Here is a 23,932-nt window from a genome sequence, read left to right on the forward strand (position 1 = left end):
TAAAAAGCAATTTTTAAAAAAAATTAAAAAAAAACCAAAAAAAATATTTAAAATTAATTTAAAAGCAATTTTATAAAAAAAAATTTAAATCATATAAAAACAAATTTAAAAAAAGTTATATAAAATACATTTAAAAGCAATTTTACAAAAAAAAAACTTTTTTAAATTACATAAAATATATTTAAAAACAATTTTATAAAAAAAATTAAAAAAAAAGTTATATAAAATACATTTAAAAGCAATTTTATAAAAAATAGTTAAAAAAAAAATATACAAAATGCATTAAAAAGCAATTTTATAAAAAAAAAAATTTAAAAAAAACCAAAAAAAAAATATTTAAAATTAATTTAAAAGCAATTTTATAAAAAAACATTAATGAAATTATATAAAATATATTTAAAAGAATTATATAAAAAATTAAAAAAAAAATTAAAAAATTAACATATATTATAAAAAACATTGAAAAATAATTTTATAAAAAAATAAATTAAGTATTTATATAAAAAGTAGCTTTGAATATAGTTTGGTTTTTCTATAAATAAACGATAAATAAAATGAGACTAAATTATTAATTTAATACTAAAAGGTTAGTATGGGCGTTTCACGATGATCCAGCAAATCTGTAATAGAAAAAATATTAAAATTAAAAAAAATACAGATAAGCCGTTAACTTATATTAGGTATATAACTAAAGGGTGATCCATTTCGGGGTTCCCTATTTTTTTACAGAAATAACGCAGAAACTTCAAATTTAATGGGGATTTCGATGACTCGTTCAAGCATTTCGACTGATAACTGGCGAATGACAACCGTGACGTTTTGTTCCCAATGCCTGAATCGAAGCGGGATTGTCCGTATAGACTTTAGACTTTACATATCCCCACAGGAAAAAGTCGAACGGTGTGATATCACACGATATCAAACGACCGGCCCAAAACGTGAAATTATCTGCTCATCGAAGTCTTCTCTCAAAAAACCCATTGATTGATGAGATGTGTGGAAAGTAGCACGGTTTTGTTGAACAAAAATGTCGCCAAGATCATGATTTCAGTATCAATTTTCGGTCGTCATTGACGGTTACGTTCCACCGGCCCACAAACCACACCAAATCGTTCTTTTTTTTAATGAAATGAAGGGTCTTGAATCTCTGATTTAAGATCTCGACGTAAAATCGACTCTCCACGATCTTCGTGTACACTCTCAGCTACAAAAAAAAAGGTTATTGAAAAAAAGTATCTCTACTTGGATCACCCGTTATAATATCCTTTAAAGGTGCATTTCTCACAGCACTAAAGGGTACAAAAAGATCTTAATTATCATTTTGATTGGTCAGTTTGTATTGCAGCTATAGCTACAGTGGTCCGATCTGAACAATAAGCATAAGGAGATTCTAGCGCTGCTGTGGACAACCCAGCGCACAACCCTGGAGAGGGAAGTTTTGCCTTCGCAAATTAAGAAACTGCGACTAGGCCATGTCGTCCGAATGGATAAAAAAAACATTTCAGCTCTGAGAGTATACGCCGGGGTAAGCAGAGCAAGAGGAAGACCTCCACTCTTTTGAAAAGACCAGCTGGAGAAGGACTTGGCTACATTTGGAATCACCAATTGGCGCCAAACAGCGAAAAGGAAGAACGGCTGACGCACTGTAGTAAAGTCGGCCGGTTTTAGCCGGTATTCAATAAATAAGAAGATTTTATCAAATAAAAAAGTTTCCTTTACAAGAACTTAATTCTGAACGATCAGGTGTTTGTTCAAAGTATAAAAATCAAACAACTACTATACTATACCTTTAGCAATGCTCCACCACGGCAGTGTCACATAAGTGAGGAATGCATTGAGCGGTGTGGACTGTTGCCGACGATTCTCTTTCCAAAAGTGGAATGACTGTGTGAAGCCACGACTTGCCCATAGTGGATTGTAGGCGCCGTCATCTAATTCTAAAAGAAAAAATAAAAGAGAGAGAGATGAGAGAGTGGTACAACCACTTTCAATAACTCTTCCTTGGGCTAGGTGCCTAGGAAAGCTGTTGATGAAATTAGGCTGACAAATAGCCTAGCAACAGAGAGATCTACATGATTAGTATAGATCTGGAACTGTCAAAAACTGAGTACTTAGCATAAACACTTTGTCTTAGCGCTTGTGGTGAGAGCGCATTGTCAAACATTGTCACAAACACCAACTTCGCGCACTGTCTTTGAACTGCGAAGGAAAAATCAAATATAAGCAACACACCTTTGAGCGCCTTACGCGGCAAATCACACCAATAATAAATGTTGGTGCCATCGGGGGTGCGCCGCTTCGGCACCAAGCTGAGAGCACGTTGATAGAACGCATGCTGAGCAGCACTGCGCTTGGCGCGCGGCAACGTCGCATTGGAATGACCGTTCTCCCCGCCACTGCCAGCACCGCCGCCATCACTTACACTGCCGTTCTCACCGCTGCCGCTGGCCGCCGACACGGAGGGCGGTGGCGAAAGCGGCGAACGTTGTGCACTCGACGACGGCGGCGGCGATGACAACATGTGACAATTGCCATTACAATCGCTGATATCATTGGTCGCAGCGGCTGCGACTGCACTTTGAGTATCCAACTGAAGTTTTGTGGTTTTTATTGTTCGTGATGTGGTTGTTGCTGAGGCTGTCGTCGGCGAAATACTATTGTCGCGCTTATTATCAAAAGTTTCAGCAGCGGCAGCGCCAGCGTGCAGTTCCTGGCTCACTGACTGCTTCGCCTGTTGCTGCTGCTGCAATGGATGGCATTCTGATTTTACAGGTACACGTACACATTTATCGAAACTGTATGGATTGGTTTGGCCACTGCCGGCGCTACTGGGTGCACTTAACTCGGCCGTGTTTGGCGGTGAACGCTGCTCTACAACGGGCAGTTCTTCACGACCGCGCACATTTATCATCAGTTTCGTGTCTTGTTCGCTCAGTATAGCCATTTTGGCTTCGGACGCTTCCGCCGCGCTGCCATTCAACGAAGTCGCATCATCGGCGATTTCATATTCTTCGGCTTGCTGTGTCGTAGGCTCTTGCTCTACCGCGCTGTTATTATTGCTAATGCACTCCTTAACTGTTTTGTTGTCTTTCGTATCTTTGGATGCGTTATTGTTCTTAGTTTTTGTTGTGGACGCAGCGTCTGCTTTGGACCTGATGCGTTTCGGTGAAACCTTGGCGAGTAAATTCGTAGTTTTGCTTTTATCCTTAACCTTATCTTTATCCTTATCCTTGTCTTTCTCTTTCATTTTAGTCTTATCCCTCTTGTCGGCCGCTGGACTTAACGTGCGTTTCGGCTTACGATCGGCTGCACTCAATGAGGCGCTACGCACAACGGTTTTCGGCTTCGACGCGCCACCTGTCAACCGTAGACTACCGCGCTTGCTCACAATCAATTCGCTTTCGACACTCAGTATGGTTTTATGTTTGGGTTTGGACTTCTTGTCGGGCATTTTATTGAGGCATGCTGGCGTCTCATTAGCCGCATCATCACATGTGGGACAATATACCTCGGACATCTCGGGCGTATTCTTATCGCTCGACGCACCGACCCAACGTTTGCACTTTTTACCGCCAAAACAATTGCTGCAACCCGTAGTGCTTGCATGCGAGGTCGGTGAGTTAATTGTCGCCGCAGTGGCTTCCACTGCCTCAGCGATGGGCACACTGTTCACGCTTGCAACTTTGGTCGTTTGCTCTGGTACGCCGTGTTTCACTTCGTTTTCGGGTGAAATCGGTAGCTTAACCGCAGCCGCATTAGCTGCCTCACAGTTCGGATTGAGATGTAGTTTTGCCTCGGATGCCGAGAAAGCAGGACGTAGATCTACAATGAAATATAGATCGTTGGCATCGTTTTACTAAGTGAGACCACAAATCATAAGTAATTTCTAGAGAGTCGAAATAATATCGAAAATAAGTATAATAACAGTTATGTAAAGTAAAAATATTGTAAAAGTATATGTAAAAAAGAGAGAAAAATGAAAGCGTAGAAAAATATTTTAAAAGAGAAAGACTGTTGTATAAATGAGGAATGTTGGAATGGAGGGACTGCTGCTGTGCTACGGTTGAGTGAAGGACGTGATTTGGAGAGTAGTTGTAAAAGGGCCGTTGTACAGTATTGAAGACATAAGCATAATAACAAAATGTCAGAAAATATAGGTTTTGAAAGAAGTACCATAATGTAGGATCTGTAACGACGCTAGCGAATCTTAAGCTAGTGTGAGTCTAAACTGTCTAGATGATATTGCCTAGCTTAGTACGAAGAAGTTGGACGTGAAAGCGGACCTTAGAGCTATCAAAAAAGAGAATCGACTTTATTTTCGGTGGAGAGACCAAAATAATAGACCCAGAAATGGCGTTCCACGATCCTCAGATATTCGTAAGTAGAACCTGAGATCAATCTCCATGCAGACCAATGGAAAAAGCATGCAATGAGGCACCTCTTATGGTAGGTACCAGAATGAAGTTCTCAATTTTTGTAACACTTAGCTGTGCCTTAGCAGACTTAGCAGCGTTAGGTCTGTTTGTCTCTTAAAGGCTCTATCCTTCCAACTTAGTATTTGTTTTATAGGCATTTTTGGAATTAAAGAAAGTGTCATTTGATCAAATTTGACTCGGACTGGTTTCTTTAAACAGTCCACGCAAAGCGAATCGATAAAGAAGTTGCTAGATTGGTTTGCAGAAGAAGAGGAAGACCTCCACTCCGTTGGAAGGAACAGTGAAGAAGGACCTGGCTTCGCTTGGAATCATCAAGTGGCACCACATAGCAAAGAGGAGAAACCACTGGCGCGCTGTTGTTAACTCGACTACTCTACACCAATAAAGAAAAAGAAGAGTAGATTGCCTCCTCTGTTAATGAAGATTCCATCGAAAAAGTTAAATAAACTGTGTCGCGTTGGCCTTAGAGAGATAACAGAGTATCTCAACATCTCTTATGAATCGACTCAACACATTTTGGCTAATGTTTTGGTTATGAAGCGGGTCAATGCTATGCTGATACCAAAGGACCTGAATGGACGTCGAGTAGAAGTCGCAAAAGAGATGCTTGATAAGATAGCTGAGGGCCCTACATGATTGTGCTGCGGACAGAAAGATATCAGGGGATCTCAAAATCTCTTATGTAACGACTCAACACATTTCGATCAAGGTTTTAGATGTGAAGCGTGTTAATGCTAGATTCGTACCCAAAAACCTGAATGTTTTGCAAAAACAACGTCGAGTAGAGATCGGGAATAGCTGCTTGACAAGGTAGGCTAGTAAGCTATATTTATCAAACACGTTATCATTGGTCACCGGATGTCTGTTTATGGATATGAGGTCGAAACTGTTCAATAATCTAGCGATTGGCGTTCTAAAAATGAGCCGAAACCGTTGAAACCGCGTCAAACCGTTCCCACGAAAATCGATTCTAAGAAACCGGAACGGACCCGGATTTTTATCCGGCCAAGAACTCTTCCGCTACAGCAACAAACCACGTCAAAGTCGTTCGAAACTCAAGGTGATACCCATCGGTTTCTTTGATTACCGTGGTGTAGTTCAGCATGAATTCGTTGGAGGCATCTACGTGAAGTAATACGTCGTAAACCAACGGATTTGTGAGCAAAACATTCGTGGAAAACCCATTAGAGCCTTAAAAAATTATTAGCTGAAGGCTCCGAAAGCCATCGCGAGGTGTATGAGAAGGGTATGGAAAATTTCATTGCATTTTGGCTTGTATTGCCTCAGAAGCCTTTTTCAAGGTCGTTAATAAAGATTTTCATCAAAATTCGTGAAATGTTTTGTTGTCAGTCCGGCTCAAATCTGATCACTATAACGAGAACCTTCATGAAACAGTAAATTTTTAATCATAACTATTTATATGGATATACGACTGCAACGACATCTATCGACAAAATACGAAAAGACTTTTTCGACTACCCAATATACGTATGTATTTATGATCATAAAATCACATATCACAAAAATTTTATTTTTTTGAAATTCAAGCACTATTTTAACCAGTTTCGTTGATAATCGATTTTTTTTTTAAATTTTTTTTTTAATATAAATACAGCTGCACGAACAAATCTAGTTTGTGGTAAATTACAATGGCCAAATGGCCGATTTTCTTAAATAATATATTGCAAAAAATATGTATTTATAGAAATTTTTTTCAAAACTAAAAAACGGGGGACTGCACATTTCGGAGCAACTACTAATTCACAAATTGAACAGACAAAATGAAATTATAAAAATGAAAATTTAAAATGCATTTGGGTTTCAAATAGAGTCAAATGGCATAATGAGCTTTTGTAAAAATTTGTACAAATGAAATAAATATGTGTGTATTCCAAGTCCTGCTTTCTCGGCCATCTAGTTTCTTTGTTGTGATACACATATTGTTTGATTGTTCGACAGTTTTTCTTCTTTTTTTTTGTTTGTTTGATTTTAATTGTTCAGCAGTTGTACGCCAAACCATAGTAGAAGAAGAAGAAGTAGAGCTTTGTTCTGTGATATATTTCTATATTTACTTTGTTGGTAAACAAATTAAGGAGTGTAAATAAAAGGAAAACCGAAATTGAGTAGCAACACGTTACAATAACAAGAATAGGATGGGTGGGATAATATGATAGTAGTAAAGCAAGCGAAAAATTATAATACAAGTGTATATAATATAAGAAAAGTACAAACAACTTAATGTAGATTAAATATAGTTAGTAAAAGTATTTTACATAGATAAGCTTTGGTAGTAAATAGTAGAGTACAATACATAGTGATAATAGAAAATTGAAAAATTAGTAAATATAAGTGTCATAACTGCTATTTTTTTACAAAAAATTTTAAGAAACAAAAAAAAAAATTCAAAATTTCAATTTTATAAATTTTGCCTTTTTTCCAAGACATTAAATTCTTTTATGAAGGTAGCACCTGCGTATACGCAACTTTTGGCAGTATCAAAGGCAATCAATGACAATACGTTGCTCATACGCAGTGTAGTACAAACAGTTGTGATAAACAAGGATTGTGACAGTTGGGTCTACGAAAAATGAAGGGACCCGGAAAGAAGTGTAAGGAATATTTTTGGACGCAACAACAACAACAAAAAGTTGATAACAAGTTGAATTCAGAGTGCAAGCAGCACAAATTGATATAAAAAGTAAAGTTGTGAACTTCAAAAATTTACATTTCATAATTTTATTGAACAACAAGAAAAAACGTTAACTTGAACTGCAAAGAAATTAAATATACCCTCTAAAAATGCATTTTCTTAGCATTAAAGGGTATCAAAAGATCTTAATCTGCATTTTGATCGGTCAGTTTGTATGGCAGCTATAAGCTATAGTAGTCCGATGTGAACAATATATATCGGAAATTGTAGCGCTGCCTTCAACCAACACCTATGCCAAATTGCATGAGGATATCTTGTAAAATAAAAAGTTCTCCATAGAAAAACATGATTTTGTTCGGTGAGTTTGGACTGCAGCTATATGTTATAACGGCGCAATATTGGCGTTTCCGACAAATATGCAGCTTTTTGAGGAGAAAAGATCGTATAATAAATTTAAGACCGTTATCTTAAATACTGAGGGACTAGTTCACGCATATACAGACAGTCAGACATGGCTAAATCGATTCAGCGCGACATGCTGATCATTTAAATATACATTTTATGATCTCTGACGTTACATTCTAGGTATTATAAACTTCAAGGCATACTTAATATACCCTGTTCAGAGTATAAAGACATTCTAATGTTGTGGGGTGAAATTACTAAGCACAAGAATATACATATATTAAAAAAATATATAAACATAGATAAATCATTTTGAAATATATTGAATTTGAAAAGCATGCAAAATTCGTTAGTGTCTTGTGAAAGTGTCACAAATTAGCAGCGCTTGAAAATGACGAAAATGCATCAATAACGCAGTGATGAGTGTTTGTGGTGAATTTGCACATTTTCAAAAAAAAAAACTAGAAGAAATGAAAATTACCAATTATAATAAACTATTTAGTAAACGAAAAAATTGTATGACTTTAAGTTACCAACAAATAATGAGCATTAAAAATATATTTTATAAGAGAGTTAAAATTTGAGGTAAATTGTATGTTTTCCATACCAAATGATCGAATTTGAGCCGGACTGACAAAAAATTACTTTCAAAATTTTAATAAACACCTTCAAAATAGCCTACTGGACCAATACAAACATGACAACGCTTAATATAATTTTCTATACTTTTGTTGTAAGACTCTAGGAAAAATATTTGTATCGATTCGGTTTGCGCACGCAGTTTAAATGATGCAGTCCGCGTCAAATTTGATCAGATGGTACTTTTGAATATGCGTAAAAATAATTTTAAATATTTGAGTAATTAGACAAATATAAAAAAGTATAAATTAATTATTAATTTAATAATTTAAAGCTGTATATACTGTATTTACCATCACGTAAGTCGCCAGCCTCAATTTCAGACACCTCATTCGCCAACGAATCGAGCCCTTCATTCTCCGAACGCGCCTTAGCGCCCGCAGTGCCGCCGACCGCATCAGGTGCACCTTTTGTGCGCCAAGCGTAACGCGAGAAATTATTTAAATTAGCGCTGGGATCACTTAGACGACGTTGATGACGATATGTGCAATAGTCGTCATTTTCCTCCTCCCAATCGTCCCACATGTCGGTAGCGCAAAAGCTATAACAAGCGAAATTAAAGCACATTATATAAATAAGCATAGGCAGAAAGCGTGAAATGAAAATTTTAATTAGCACACATTTCACCACAACATACCCCGGTTCACTGGTGGGCGTCTCCACGCCTGAACCTTTGGGTTTTGTAACAGCCATTTCGGCGTGTCCCTTGCCTTGTGGTCCCTTCATGCGCACAAATTCGCAACGTGTTTGCACACCGGCGCCGCTGCTAAACAGACCAAAGGACATGCGTTGCGCCACTTTCGAACTGAGGCTAGATTGCTACAAATGACAAGCATACGTACAAACTTTTAAGCAAAGTGGTAATATATTTTTAAGCAACAAAGCAGCATACCCTCGCATCATAGACCTTTTTGAGCGCATCATAGCGTATTGAGCCCAGAAAAATGACACCTTGCACCGAACCATCTTTGTCATTGGCAACCAATTCCACGCACACCATTTCACCATCGCGCACCAAGATATCGCTGAACACCTGCAAAGTGTCGCTAGTTTGTGTGAGTAGTTAAAAATAAGTATTTTAAAACATTTTACCTCGTCGAAATTGTCCACCATAAAACAGATATGCGGATATGTTATCTCCTCGCCTTCACCTTTGGTATCCATTTTTCGGCGACTAGGACTAGCATATACGCGCTGAGAGTGACGTCTCAACACCTGCAATTCCTTTGGCGATGTGCGTGTGCAAATAGCTAATGTGAGTGTGTAGTCGAATTGATGTATAACCATATTTAAATAGACCGTCTCCTCCCAGTCGACGTCCGGATCACCGATTGGAAGTTTACGCGAGTCCTTACGAAAAACATCAACCTCTGTCTGTAAATAAGAGATTATGGCTTTAATATAATTAGTATATTTGGATAGGAAATGCTTTACCTCATATTTTGGCATATGTCGGGAAGAACTTTTCACGTGTTTTTTGCGTACGAAGAAGAGCAAATCATCGGAATCTATGCTGTGCACTGGTTCGGTTTGAAATAGAAAATGTCGTACGAATAAATCTGTCCAATATGTAGTGCCTTGGAGCACAACAAACCCGCTATCTGTAAAAATTTAAACAAATTTACTTAACTTAGTATATATTTGTAAAAAAATATAAACAAGGATGGAAATGCTTTTCTGTTTTTTTTTTTGAATTGCATATAAATACATATTTATAAATAAATTTGCGTAGTAAATGCAAATTTAAAATTAAAAAATGTTAAACTACAAATATCATATGATTAAAAAACTAAAAACAATATGTGATTCACTGCCGCAGACAAGATAAAAACGCCGGTTGCACTTACAATAAAAACACATCAACCACCCTTAACATTTGACGATAAAAATAAAGCGAACATGTAAACATGTTCTTATGCACACATGCAATGCAGGTACATACATATTTGTACATAAATATATAAATTTTATATAATGCCAAATCTGCACAGCCATTTCTATTCCTTCATAGAGCTAATTATATGCACGTACGCATGTGTAGTTAATCTGCCGGAGCAGGCACAGTTTGAAGCAGCATGACCATACAATAACAACAAAGCGCTTCACGGCGTTGGCACAGGATAAAGAAATATTTGATAAATCGATAATGAACAAATGTACATAATTTTTCATGGTGTATGTAAATTTAAAAACATAAAATGTGATTTATATATGTATTTTTGTTTATTAAACAGCAGCTGCAGAAGAATATTTTATAGTATTAACAAAAATACTAACCATCTTTGAGCAATTGTCGCATTTCTTTGGTGCGTTGAAAATTTATATCCTCTAGCAACTGTTGTAATGGTGTCTGTGGTTTTAATAAAATCCCTGCAGCGCTGGCTAATGACATTGTGTATCGTTGTTTCAGTACTTCACTTAAAAATTACACTTCCGTTATGATGAAATCAAAAGGGGATTTTCACTTCTTTGCTTAAAATTACTCACGCAGCAGGGTAGTGTATTTTTTCAGCTTTTTCACTTATAAAATTTGCATAAACATGTTATAAAATACATTTTAAAAAATTGTATTTGCACATTATCAAGTAGGAACGCACTGAATGTTAAAAGAAAAACTTCCAAATATCTAAAAAGTTACAAAATTCGCAGAAAAAATAGCAGGCAAAAATCGAAAATCTGTCGCCGTTCAACTAAACCGAGCTGTCTGGCACTTTTGCTGCAACAAACGTTTCGCATCTACTTTTTGACCTCACGAACACACAGCCCAACAGCGAATCAGTCAACAATTCTAAAATATATATATATATGTATGTAGCTATGTTAACTGTGTGTCACCAATACCACGATTTGCACATGCGATGTCGCTACACCTCGGCGCAATATGTACACATGCCAGCTGGTTTTGCAAAATCTTTGCGTAAAGCGTCTGGAATTGCATTAAATATGCTGCTGAATGGTTTCTTTGTATGTGGCTAACGAGTTGGCTTGCGTTCTTTCAACCATTTATCGCGCGATGATAATACTCTAATTCATATTCAATTTTATATATGATTGGTGTACATTCTCTTCACCTTCTACTGCGCAAATACAAAATATTTAGGTGATATCAAAATAAGTACATAATAAAATTCAACCAAGCAAAACAAAATTTGTTTTGTAAACAAAGAAATCAGTAGAGGGCAGCTGATTATGACAGTGAGCACAAGGGTTGCCGACCGCATTCGAACGAATGTGAACTAGGCGCGAATAGCATATAGTGACATCTATGGATGAATAGTAAACAATAAATATTTTAAAAATAATACAAATATTTTATTATGTAAAATATCAAAAATTTTAATTATTTATTGATATTGTGTAATATAATTATGTACAGTGGTACGTTATATTTCCGCAATAATATTTAAGTACATTTCGAACATTAATTTGTATGCAACCCTGTCTGGAAGTGCTGCACTACAACCAACATGTCAAATGCCATCTGATAGTTTCCGTTTTACCGCCTTCAACAGCTGCAAAACTCTTGAAAGTGAAATAATTAGAATTTTTTGTTAAAAGTGCTTTAAATAGTTGATAAATGTGTTGAAATGATAATCGGTCGTGTACTTATCTTAGAAATTATATTAATATTGTGTTTGCAGTGTTATTTGCGTGTTAAGTGTGTGAATGATAAAGTGCGTTGCGGGCGCAGGCGATATCTTTTTAATTAATTTTAAACGAATATTGAATTCGGATACTTCCGTCGCGCACATCTACAGACGTACGTATGTGTATGTATATTTGTAAATAGTTATAAAAATAAAGTGTTCATAATTGACTGCTTTCAAAGCGGCACGAACACTTACTTGCTCCGGTTGACTGTTATACAAAGTAATTTAGGCTTTCTCCTTAAGGTATGGCATATATTTATTTCTTGCATATTCTGCATATGGTCTATTGACGCACATGGACAGCATTACCAGGTAAGTTAAGCTGGCTGTACCAATACATATAACTATTTCTATTATTTACAAGTTCAGTGTACCAGTCGGTGTTAGAATTCTCTGTAGATTTTGGTGAAAGCGTATTTTTTATTAACAATTATATATTTTTATACTTATTTAGTCATGAATGCATTTTCGAAGACACAAAAATTAATTTTCTCCCTTTTCGAACTATACATTTACATTGCGATTTGATCGCCTCTCATTTCCTTCTCTAATTTTCCCATAAAGCGACACCATGGCATACCAAAAATATAAATTAAGAACTGTGAAAATTAAATAAAAATTACGATCATGTTAAGGTGTGCGTTTGAGAAGTAACTTACCCAAAACTATTAAACTTATCCAAGAAAATTGTGCGTCGCGGAGATATAATAGCAATGTTAATCCTAAATTGAATAGGGTCTCAATAGTCCATGGCAGCAATAAATTATGTTTTCTCTGAAATTTAACAAATTTAATATAAAACCAAAATTTTTGAAAACTTATTGTATTATAACTGTACCTGACGGGTGTTTTTTCTAAACATGTGGATTTCAAATCAAATTTAATTTAACTATAATTAATTATTATTAATTTTTTTAATAAAAATAAAATAAATAAAATAAAAAAATTAAAAATAATGCAAAATTTATATAAAACTACAATAAATTTACATGTAATTGCAAATACATATATTTTTAATAAAATAAAAAATAAAATTACAATTAATTTTGTAAGTTAATTGTTGAAATTAAAATAAAATAAAATTAATTGCATTTAAAAACATTTATTTTTAATAAAAAAATTAAAGATATAAAAGAATACAAAATTAAATTTATTTAAATTAAAAAAATAAAATAATAAAATTTTTAATAAAAATAAAATACACATTAATAAGTATTAATTATTTAACCTTTTTTGTTTTATTTTATTTAATTCTGCAATTTTATTTTTAATAAAAAATAATATATTTAAATAAAAGAAATAAAATAATAAAATGCTTAACATAAAAATAAAAATTAAAATAATATTTTTTTATTTAAATTAATTTAATTTAATCAAAAATAAAAATACTAAATTAATTAAATATAATGAAATTAAAACAAAAAACTTAAATAATTAAAATGTATATTTATTTTTTATAAAAAATATAAAAGAATAGGAAAGAAACAATAATTAAGAATAAAATTTAAATTAAATAAAAAAGAATAGGAAAAAAACAATAATTAAAAATAAAATTTAAATTAAATTTATTGATGTACAATAAGAAAAATGGCAATGAAAAACATACTTATATATATATAAACTTACAAACGTGCAATATAACAAAAGCTTTGAGCATTCACTCGCTCTCTTCAAATTAGAACTGTCTTTATGTTGTGAGAGAATTTTATACATACATACATACATATACATATATATTATTTACAAATAAGTAAAAGAAATTCACTTTTTACGGCTCGATTATTGTTTACGAAATGCGCAAGAAAACAAACAAGATATCGAAACCGGTTTATCTGCCCGCCGCAATTCACAGCGAGCGAACGAAATGCGTCGTAAAACAAAATAGATTAGCAAAAATTCAAAGAAGCAATCAAAAATCAAAATTCGCAACGTATAAATAATATATACATATGTATACATATATGTACATATATAGTTTATGTATATGTAGGTGCATACCTTCATTGTACCGACAACCAAGCATATATGAGTGACCGTTGAGATGATAAATAAGACCATATATAAAGCAATGATGATGGTGAGCGCTGAAATGTAATAACAACATACATATGTATGCATGCATGTATGTAAATTGTTTATTAATTATTTATTATTATTGAAATCATATTAATATTTACACTTCGGTTCTTACCCTCCTCAGAGTATTCAGCTCTAATATATTTACGATAATATTCACTGGCGATAATTTCATGTACTCTTCCCAGGCAGATGGCACAGAAGATGCATAGTAGCGCTGAAGAAATGCCACCCAACCAACCGAAGAACTTAGCAGCACACGCCAAAGGACAGCAGAAAAAATATTCCACCATTTCAGCCGTATTTAATTAAACCTTCAAGCACCGTCACCTTAATAATAATGCATTTTGGTGCAGTGCGCCTTATGATCTCATCCTCAAAAATTATACGCGATTGTAGTAAAACTAATAAACGCATAAGTAAATACATACATATGTACATATGTATGTATAGTACATAATGAGATATAAGTGATAGGAAGCTTTCCGATGGAGAAATTTCGCCTACTCTTGCAACATGTTGCACAGAGTATAATAGTTCCATTCACTTAACGGCTTGTTTGTAGCACTTAGAACTAATCGAGTAAGTTATAGTTTTGTATTTATCGAATTTGTGATTTCCGCGTAACTTACCGTCCGTCTGTTTGTGCGCGCAGCGTCGAGAGAAGCATATACATATGTATGTACATACATAAATCAAAAGGAACTCAAGTAAGAAGCTTCCGTGATACAAATACCATAAAGAAAATAATAAAATCTTGTCAAATACTTTTGTAACTGACGTCATACCGCAGTTGTTGGCTAAGAGTTCTTGGGTATTTTGGAAATAAAGCTCTTTTAATTATATTTTTTTCGAATAGAAAAGCCACATGCCGCAAATATTGTGCTTAGCTTTCCTTCCCTGTTGCCCATATCGGTGTGTTTGTGCATTATTTTAGATTTTCACGCTCCTGCTCACCTTCTGGGAGCGATTATTTTCCGCATTTGAGTATTTGTCTATTTAAATGAAATCACTTAAGTCACCTAGGGCAGCCGGTTCGTACGCTCGTGACCGCTAAGGCTAAAACTTGTATCCATCAAAGTGCATATTCGCTGATTGTCACACTTTTGGTGACTCCAGCATCTAGTGGTGAAATTATTATAACACATGTGCAGCTCAATCATACATTCACGTCTCCCTGTAGAATCGATATACATACATACATAATTTACATATGTATGTACTTACTTATTATATGTATGTACGTGCTCGTACAAGCCGCAGCCATCGCAAGCATCCTCAATAAACAATTAATTGTAGACAAGATTGCGCTCGTTTTGTAAATTTTAAATATTATTTAATTTTATAATTAAAAAGTATGCAACTTTTCGGAATAAAAGGTTATCAAAAGAACAATAGATTTCGTGCAATACTGCACTTCGATGGCATCAGTCGGTTTATACAATTTTAACTGCAAGCGATAAAGCTCCATTACAATATTATTTGAATTCACAAAATATACACAAGCATACATAGCAACATACATACATACATAGTATATATTTATATATTTGTGTATGTGCCCGCCAACATTTGTATTTTCTCTGCGTGTTTAATGGAACATAACTCTGCTTGCATATAAATACGAATAGTTTGTTGTTTACATATTTACTTAAACAAAAAAAAAACCAAAAAAAAACATTAAGTTCGGCTGCACCGAAGCCATAATACCCTACACAGCTGCATTTCTTATGGCATTAAACGACATGAAAAGATCTTTATCTTGATTTGGTTCGGTCAGTTTGTATGACAGCTATATGCTATAGTGTTCCGATCTGAATAATATGTTTGGAGATTGTGGCATTGGATATGACAATAATCTATGCCAAATTTCGTGAAGATATTTTGAAAAATAATAAAATTTCCATGCATAAAAGGAATTTGGTCGATCAGTTTTTAAAGCAACTATGGTCCCATATCGGCGATTTCGATATACGATATATCATATAAGTAGCTTGTCACGCTCATCATTTATACATATGTACATAGTATGTATACCTATGTATATACACATACACTTTAAATAGTCTTCGTCATTCGTTCTTTCTGAGTGTTACAAAACTTAATATTGGGTAGTCGAAAAAGTCTTTTCGTATTTCGTAAATAGATGTCGTTGCAGTCGTATATCTCCAGTGTTATCAATCACATTGTGCCATATAGTGTTGGAAAGGTGATATTTTAAGCTTCAATTAACCAAACAAAATTAAATTCGGGTAAGTTGGAAAAAAAGTTACAGCTGTTCAAAAGTGGGTGAAAATAATGAAGAAATTCGCTATATTTTGAAATTTTTTTATAATAAAGGGAAAAATGCCACACCAGCAATGAATTTTGTGAAGTTTACGGAGACGAAGCTGTATCAGTTCGTGTAGCACAACAATGGGCCGCTCGCTTCCGTTCTGGAAATTTTGAAATTTCGATTTACACTGACGGAATAATGTCTCTAGCGGAAAAATGGCAATAATAATAGCCGTATTCTCTACCAAATAATTAATAATTTTTTCTCTTTCGCTTTTCCTTGGCATGACTGCTGTTGAGAATATGGTTCACATTTGACCAAAATCAGTACATCATGTATTTATTTATTTATTAGTATAAATAAAAAAAAAGTAGAAGTTTGATTAAAAATACGAAAAGACTTTTTCGACCCAATATACCCAATATATTTTGTTCAGGGTATAACAAACAAAAAAAACGGAAATCAGATTAAAAGTCAACAACACCTACATTTTCTCAAACGAGTATTTTTAAACCAAAATACCAAAATCTATGTTATACTATATGTTTAAATAAAGATGTGTGTACGTACATATGTATGTATGTATTTGTGCGCATCATTTTGAGATAAATAAAAACAGCTTGTAGATATTTTATGACTAATATTTTTATTTATTTTTTTTTTGTTTAATAAACATCATTAGTACATGCATACATATGTACATATGTATGTATGTATAAAATTAAGTACATATTTATACAAACACGCGACGTTTAATTACTCGCTTGCGTTACAATCAACATTAGTTGGCGCTTGTATTGATAATTATAAGCAACTAATCATTAGAAAATTTATTAAGAAATTATAAATAACTTCCGAGCTAAATATATTAGGGTGGGTCAAAAAGCGAATATTCTTTTTCGCTGGTACTCTGAAAAGTATGTTTTTAGACATCTCTAAAAAAGTCTCTTCAAGTATGAGCTCTTAATTGTAACGGGAAGCTCCTCCGCCTAACAATTTTCTAATTTTTTTCTTATTATTAGATGGAAAAATTCATATCTCGCTTTCAACTACTTGAAAACATATTTCATAGAACTTGTAGGAAATTGAATGCTCTTTGAAAATGGTCCAAAACAATTTTTCGTAAACTTAACCGTTTAAAAGATATTAACGTTTAAAAATTGATTAATTTAAGGCAAAAAAAATGATTATTTTGTTTCTTACAATCATTATAATTCTGAAAACTCATAGATTTGTAGCAAACTTATTGCTCTAAGTCTCTGTGTGCGAAAAAGTAATATTCGATTTTTTTTTACCCACCCTAGTGTATAAAAAATGGCTAATTAATGGCAGAAACGATTTGTATGAGGCAAAGTCATTTTGTAAATGCAAATTATTACTGTTATTACATGTATAAAACTAAATATGCATATATATTTATACATATAAACAGTGTATATGCAATATTTAATATATTTTTTACGCAAGTTGCCTGCAATAGATCTAGCGCGGCGTTTAAAGGAACGTTGCTCATTTTCCGTCTTGATTTTGCTGTATAGTGAATACATGGCAATCCAGAGATATGTAATAAAGACTGCAAAACGATAATAAGTAAAATTATGTTTATATAGTATACTCTGATCAAATTTGACCCGGACTGGCCCGTTTAAACTGTGCGCGTAAACCCAATAGATAAATGTTTTGCTTAAAAACGTTTATGTTCGTGTGAAATTTGGTTTCCATATGTATACATACTACATGTATGCCAATTAGTGTGAGTTTGACAGCTGCTTGTTTACGGCGCGTGGGCCAAAATGTTGAACAATGAGTTCGAGCTATTTGAGTGACACAAAGCATTCAGTGAAGATTGTGATTTCACCGAAAACTTGCCTCATGTGTGTCTGTTGTCAATCTCTGTTAATGATGATTACATCGAAAAAGTTAAAAAATCGTGTTTGAAAATCGAGAAATGGATCCACTCAACACATTTTGGTTAATGTTTTGGGTATGAAAGGCGTCAAAAGAGCTGAATCGAAGTCGAGTAAAAATCGATGATGAGAGATGCTTAAAAACGCTGTTCAGAACCCTACATTCATCAAACGCATCATTACTGGCGATGAGACATGGTTTTATATGTACATAAATATGACGTCGACACTGTCCAACAATCCAGCAAATGGCTGCCAAAAATGAGCCGAACCCGAAAAAATCAAAGTTCGCTGATGGCATGAAGAACCACTCCAACCGAGGCTTACAACATTTGTATGGAAACCCGTATAAATCATTGGCCTGTGCATGTATAAGCTCAGAAACCAATTTAGAAGGCGACAATAAAAATTTGTATTAAAATACTCGATTTTGTGAGTCCGGGTCAAATTTGGTATATATTAAATAGAGATACATATGTATCTCACTTACCAACTCCGAAAATGGCACTATAAAACCCATAAATAATTAGTGCTACTAAGCTAAGCACAGTTCCTAGAGCGGTGATGATCAACCAGGGCAGGATCAACTTGTGATATTTCTGCGAATAGAATAAATTTTGTAAAAAAAAAGAATAATTAAAACAAAAATAATTTAAAATAAACGAGAAAGAGTTGAGTTCGAACGGAACCGAACAACAAAAATGAGGCTCATCGCTGAACAAAATTTAAGTTCTCGACATCAAATGCGCCAAGTCGTTACATACGTCAGTCCGAGTTGCTTCTAACGGCGCCGAATCGATTCCCCACAGTCTTCGGCTGCTATATTTTCTTCACTGTGCGCTGGAAGTCTTTTCGGTCGAATTTTATCCAATAATGAATGCTTGATCTCAAGATAGGTGTTGGTGGTGCGAATAGTACTCTAAGTAGGCCCATTATGTTGACCATAAGTTGAGCGAAGTGCGCGAAATATGTACATTCTTTACAGAACGGGAATTTTCGTAATAAAGTAGTTCAACTTGATTTGAAAATATTTTTCAGTCGTAAGTCTTTCATAATGAAATGCCAAACAATACAGAACAACAACATGACAGCTTGACTCACGACTCACGCGCGATCTGTCAGAAAGAGGCTATTGAAAAAAGTACCTCTACTTGGATCATCTTTCCGAAAATGTGCTATAAAACCAATCGTTCTCTCCCCTTCTGCTGTTTATTTACTTGTTGTCACATAGTGTTCAAAACCACAACAAATATTTACTGCTTACTATATATACATACATACATATCTATCTTTTCTATTATGACTTCTGGCAATTATTCACTTTTTGTTACAATATTCACAACAAAAATAAGCTTATGATACATATTACTGATACTAACCTTGATTGTGCCGAACACCAAACCAGCATTTGCAAATGCATTGATGAAAAGAACAACAATACTGACAGCAAGTATAATGATCAGAACTAAAAAATTAAACACAAAATTGTGTGTTTCTCATCATCGCATATCAGATTAGTCCTTTTGTATTCAATCCCTAACACTCACCAGTTCCAGCGCCCTCTGGATCGTCAAAATGATAGCCTCTTCTCGTCAAAGTTCCAACAAGAGCACGCGCATTTCTTAACAACTCTGCGCAAATGATAACTACAACGATAGTTACAAAGCTACCCAACCAACCGATTATTTTTGCAGTGGTTTCCAAACGCAAGCAACAGAATTGTGTCAACATTTTTACAGTTTTGAAAAATTTCGTATGTTTTTAAGAACTTTCACTAAAAAATGCGTCTAATCTAATTAAATTTCACTAAACGTAGCAGTATTTGAAAATAATATTCACTGTTTCCCCCAATTGTTGTGACTGTTGAGGTATGTGTCCGATGTTTCACTACGAACTATTTTTATGTAAATATTGTGGTACCAAAAATTTATGCTGCACGTGCGCCTTTCGTACTCTTTCTCCATCTCTCTCCATATACATACATATACGAGGGCTGCTATATATACTTCTGGCCTAGGCAACACTAAGTGTTGCCAGGTGCAATCTGACATTTCCATTGGAAAGTTTGACATTTTTTAGCATAACATTACTCAGAACGTTTTGTCATTTATTCGTGAATTGTTTTATTTACAGGGAATTAAAAAATTCATCTCGGCCAAAAAATGGAAATAACTCGTGAACATTTTCGTGCGATCATTTTTCACAACTTTCGACGTGGATTATCACGACAAGAGTGCATCGATGAACTAAAATCTTTGTATGACTATGAAGCACCATCCTATAGCACTGTAAAAAACTGATACAACGAATTCAATCGTGGCCGACGCTCGCTCAAAGACGAATTCCGTGAAGGTCGTCCAAAAACAGCCGTTGTGCCAGAAAACATCGATGCCGTACGTGAACTGATAATGCAAGACCGTCATGTAACATACCTTCAGATAGAGGCATGCCTATGCATTTCTCCCACCAGCATACATTCGATATTGCATGAACACCTGGCCGTAAAAAAGGTTTGTTCTCGTTGGATCCCGCACAATTTGACAATCGCTCAAAAAAAGGCTCGTGTGGATTGGTGTAAAGAAATGCTGAAAAAATACGATCGCGGTGCTTCAAAAGACGTTTATAAGATCATCACAGGTGACGAATCATGGATTTATGCGTACGAGCCCGAAACAAAACAGCAATCAACAAAAAAAAAAAAAAAACAACATTTTCGTTGATAAATATTCCTATTTACATTATTAGGCCAGAAATATATATAGCAGCCCTAGTACATATCTATTTAGAAATATGCGCCTCTTTCTCTATTCCAAAGGTAAAATGTATCAAGTCGTAGAGAACCGTAAGAATGTTTTTATTCAACACTCAGGTCTGAAGCATCCATAAAGTACATTAGATACTGATTTTTCGCGGAAAAGTCATTAAGCAGAATATGCCGAGAGCATGATTGAAGGATCTGCCTTTCCTATTACTAAAATAAAATATAATTTGGTATATATGTACATACATATGTATGTATGTATGTATTAGTATGTTTATTTTCAGTCAGCATTGACCACCTGTATTCCACCAACAGATGTTCGGTGAGCGTTTGAGTGAAGAAGTGTTTTTATTTATATCTTTTTAGAGTAGATATGTACATACATAAGTATGTAAGTATATGTGTAAAACAATGTTTATGCCAGAAGCAGTTCTGCTCATAAATGATAACATGAGAGCAAAATACACACAAACAATCATTTATTTATGAAATTACTTTTAAGGAAATTATAATAACCTTCACAAATAAAAATAATTCCAAACAAAGACTTGATTTGAATCGGACAGTTTGTATGGTAGGCATATACAAAAGTGGTCCGATATCGACAGTTCCGTCGAATGAGCAGCTTCTTCGAGCGAAAAGGATGTGTGCCTTGTTCCAGGTATATTTAAAAACATACTTATATATATACAAGTACATATCTTCTAGACTATTATTTAACAGAGCAATTTGAAATTCTCCGGCCTAACACATAGAAGGCGCTACTAAAATTAAATCCATACGATCTTTAATTAGTCCTAACCTTCAAAAGGAGCATGTATAAATTTGACAGCTGTCGCATCCTTAGTTTGTGAATTATAACATTTTGAGGAAAGCTACTTTTGTTATTGTGAAAAAAATTAAATAAAAAAAGAATTTCCCGTGTTGATAAAATATTGCTTTTTGAAGCGAAAAAATACAGGTGAAGGAAAACTTGATGATGAGCTTCCAAAGACGGCCCCAGGAAAACCTACCATCAAGAATTGGTATGCTAAGTTTAGACGTGGTGAAATGAGCACCGAAGACGGTGAACGCAATGGACGACTGAACGTAGTTGGTACCAATAAAAAAAGATCAAAAAAGTCCACAAAATAATTTTGGTTGACCGGAAAATAGAGTAGTTCGAGATAGCAGGTACCCTAAAAATATCAACTGAACGTGTACAGCACATCATTCACGAATATTTGTGTATGAGAAAGCTCTGGGCAAAGTAAATGCCGCGCGATCTCACTTTTGACCAAAAACTACAACGAGTTGATGATTCGGAGTAGTGTTTGGAGATATTCAAGCATAAATAAAACCGAGTTTTTGCATCGTTATGTGACAATGGATGAAACATGGCTTCATCATTTTACTCCAAAGTCTAATCGACAGTCATCCGAGTGGCCTGCACACGATGAACCCGCTCCCAACCGTGGAAAACGCAACATTCGGCTGACAAGGTTATGGCGTCTATATTTTGGGATGCGCATGGAATAATTTTTAATGATCACATTGAAAAAGGAAGAACCATCAACAGCGACTATTACATAGCGTTATTGGATCGTTTTAAGAACGAAATCGCCGAAATACGGCCGCACTTGAAGAAAACGAAAGTGCTGTTTTACCAAGACAATGCACCGTGTCACAAGTCAGTGGAAACGATGACAAAAAAAAAACATGAATTGGGCTTAGAATTGCTTCCGCATCCACCGTATGCTCCAGATTTGGCCTCCAGCGTCTGTTTCCTGTTCTCAGAACTCAAAAGAACGGTCGCTGGGAAGAAATTTTCGTCGAATGAAAAGGTGATCACCAAAACTGAGACCTCTTCTGAATCAAAGGACAAATCGTACTACAAAAATGGTATCGAAAAGTTGGATATTATACAGCCCTAGAATCTCGATTTTTAAACTATAGCTTAAGTGTACGCCCTAATTATATTTCGACTAAATATTGGGTAGTCGAAAAAGTCTTTTCGTATTTTGTCAATAGATGTCGTTTGATGCCATATATCTCCAGTGCTACCAATCACTTTGTGTCATACCATATAGTGTTGTAAAGGTGAGATTCTAAGCTTCATTTAACCAAATCAAATTCAGGGAAGTTGAAAAAAAGTTGAACAGCTGGTCAAAAATAAGTGAGAATAATGAAGAAATTCGCTATATTTTGAATTTTTTGTATAAAAAAAGTGGAAGAATGCCAGTTCGTGTACCAAGATAATGGTTCGCTCGCTTCCGTTCTGGAAATTTCGATGTGAAAAACCTCGCTCTGGTCGATCTATCGTTGAAAAAGTCGATGAAATTATGGAAAAGATTCACCAGGACCGTTACATAAGCAGCCATGACATCGCTAAGGAACTTAACATTCATCATCAAATGGTTTTGGACCATTTAAAAAGGGTACCACTTGAATTGTCTGTGAAAAATTTAATGGACCGAATTAACATCTGCGATTCTTTGCTGAAACGTAATGAAATCGAACCATTTCTGAAGCGAATGGTAACTGGAGACGAAAAGTGGATCAAATTCGACGATAATGTGCGAAAAAGATCGTGGTCCAAGCGTGGGGAAGCTTAACAAATGGTCGCAAAGCCAGCATTAACGCCTCGAGAGGTTATTGTTCATTTGGTGGGAGTGGAAAGGAATCATCCACTATGAGTTACTCCAGCTTAGTCGAACGATTGATTCTACATTTTACTGCCAACGACTGATGAGATTGAAGCAAGTAATCGAAAAAAACAACCAGAACTGATCAACAGAAAGGGAAAGGGTTCCAACAGGACAACGCTAAACCACACACATCTTTGATGACTCGGCAAAAACATTGAGAGCTTGGCTGGTAAGTTTTGATGCATCCATCATATAGCCCTGACCTTGCACCATCGGACTACCATTTGTTTTGGTCAATGCAGAACTCTCTTAATGGAGCAAAGTTGGCTTCAAGAGAAGCCTATGAAAATTACTTGTCGCAGTTTTTCACCGAAAAACCAAAAATATTAAAGTTCATTAAAAATACCTACTATAAAAAAATAATTTGTGGTTTGTTTAGAATTGCGAAAAAACTTTTTCGACTACCCTATATTTCAATTTTCTGTTTTAAACGTTCCAAGTGTTTG

The 23,932-nt window shown here is 34.8% G+C and overlaps 3 protein-coding genes across 5 annotated transcripts; all 3 read right to left on the reverse strand.

The window, feature by feature from the left end:
- Positions 1-545: 545 nt before the first annotated feature.
- LOC126756967 (uncharacterized protein KIAA0930 homolog) lies at positions 546-11,239 on the reverse strand. Of its 2 annotated transcripts, XM_050470498.1 has the most exons (10): positions 10,975-11,239; positions 10,408-10,918; positions 9,565-9,731; positions 9,223-9,504; positions 9,023-9,163; positions 8,768-8,949; positions 8,424-8,671; positions 2,233-3,822; positions 1,788-1,937; positions 546-620 (listed from the first exon to the last, which is right to left on the reverse strand). In XM_050470498.1, the coding sequence occupies exons 2-10, from the start codon at positions 10,520-10,522 to the stop codon at positions 580-582; spliced, it is 2,916 nt and encodes a 971-aa protein (XP_050326455.1). In that variant the 5' UTR covers positions 10,523-10,918; positions 10,975-11,239; the 3' UTR covers positions 546-579. The 2 variants fall into 2 exon arrangements, with proteins under 2 accessions (XP_050326455.1, XP_050326456.1); XM_050470499.1 differs by lacking the exon at positions 2,233-3,822 and having other exon boundaries at positions 10,408-11,233.
- A 941-nt stretch (positions 11,240-12,180) lies between these two features.
- LOC126756991 (uncharacterized) lies at positions 12,181-14,149 on the reverse strand. Of its 2 annotated transcripts, XR_007666666.1 has the most exons (5): positions 13,972-14,063; positions 13,779-13,864; positions 12,619-12,669; positions 12,440-12,554; positions 12,181-12,379 (listed from the first exon to the last, which is right to left on the reverse strand). XR_007666666.1 is itself a non-coding variant. In XM_050470535.1 (4 exons), the coding sequence occupies exons 1-4, from the start codon at positions 14,147-14,149 to the stop codon at positions 12,285-12,287; spliced, it is 474 nt and encodes a 157-aa protein (XP_050326492.1). In that variant the 3' UTR covers positions 12,181-12,284. The 2 variants fall into 2 exon arrangements, 1 of the variants encoding a protein (XP_050326492.1); XM_050470535.1 differs by lacking the exon at positions 12,619-12,669 and having other exon boundaries at positions 13,972-14,149.
- A 2,708-nt stretch (positions 14,150-16,857) lies between these two features.
- On the reverse strand, positions 16,858-19,911 carry LOC126756988 (uncharacterized). Its single transcript, XM_050470532.1, has 4 exons — positions 19,586-19,911; positions 19,418-19,503; positions 18,529-18,637; positions 16,858-17,704 (listed from the first exon to the last, which is right to left on the reverse strand). The coding sequence occupies exons 1-4, from the start codon at positions 19,767-19,769 to the stop codon at positions 17,454-17,456; spliced, it is 630 nt and encodes a 209-aa protein (XP_050326489.1). The 5' UTR covers positions 19,770-19,911; the 3' UTR covers positions 16,858-17,453.
- Between the last annotated feature and the right edge of the window lie 4,021 nt (positions 19,912-23,932).

Source organism: Bactrocera neohumeralis, chromosome 4 (assembly GCF_024586455.1).
Source record: "Bactrocera neohumeralis isolate Rockhampton chromosome 4, APGP_CSIRO_Bneo_wtdbg2-racon-allhic-juicebox.fasta_v2, whole genome shotgun sequence".
Lineage (NCBI taxonomy): Eukaryota > Metazoa > Arthropoda > Insecta > Diptera > Tephritidae > Bactrocera > Bactrocera neohumeralis.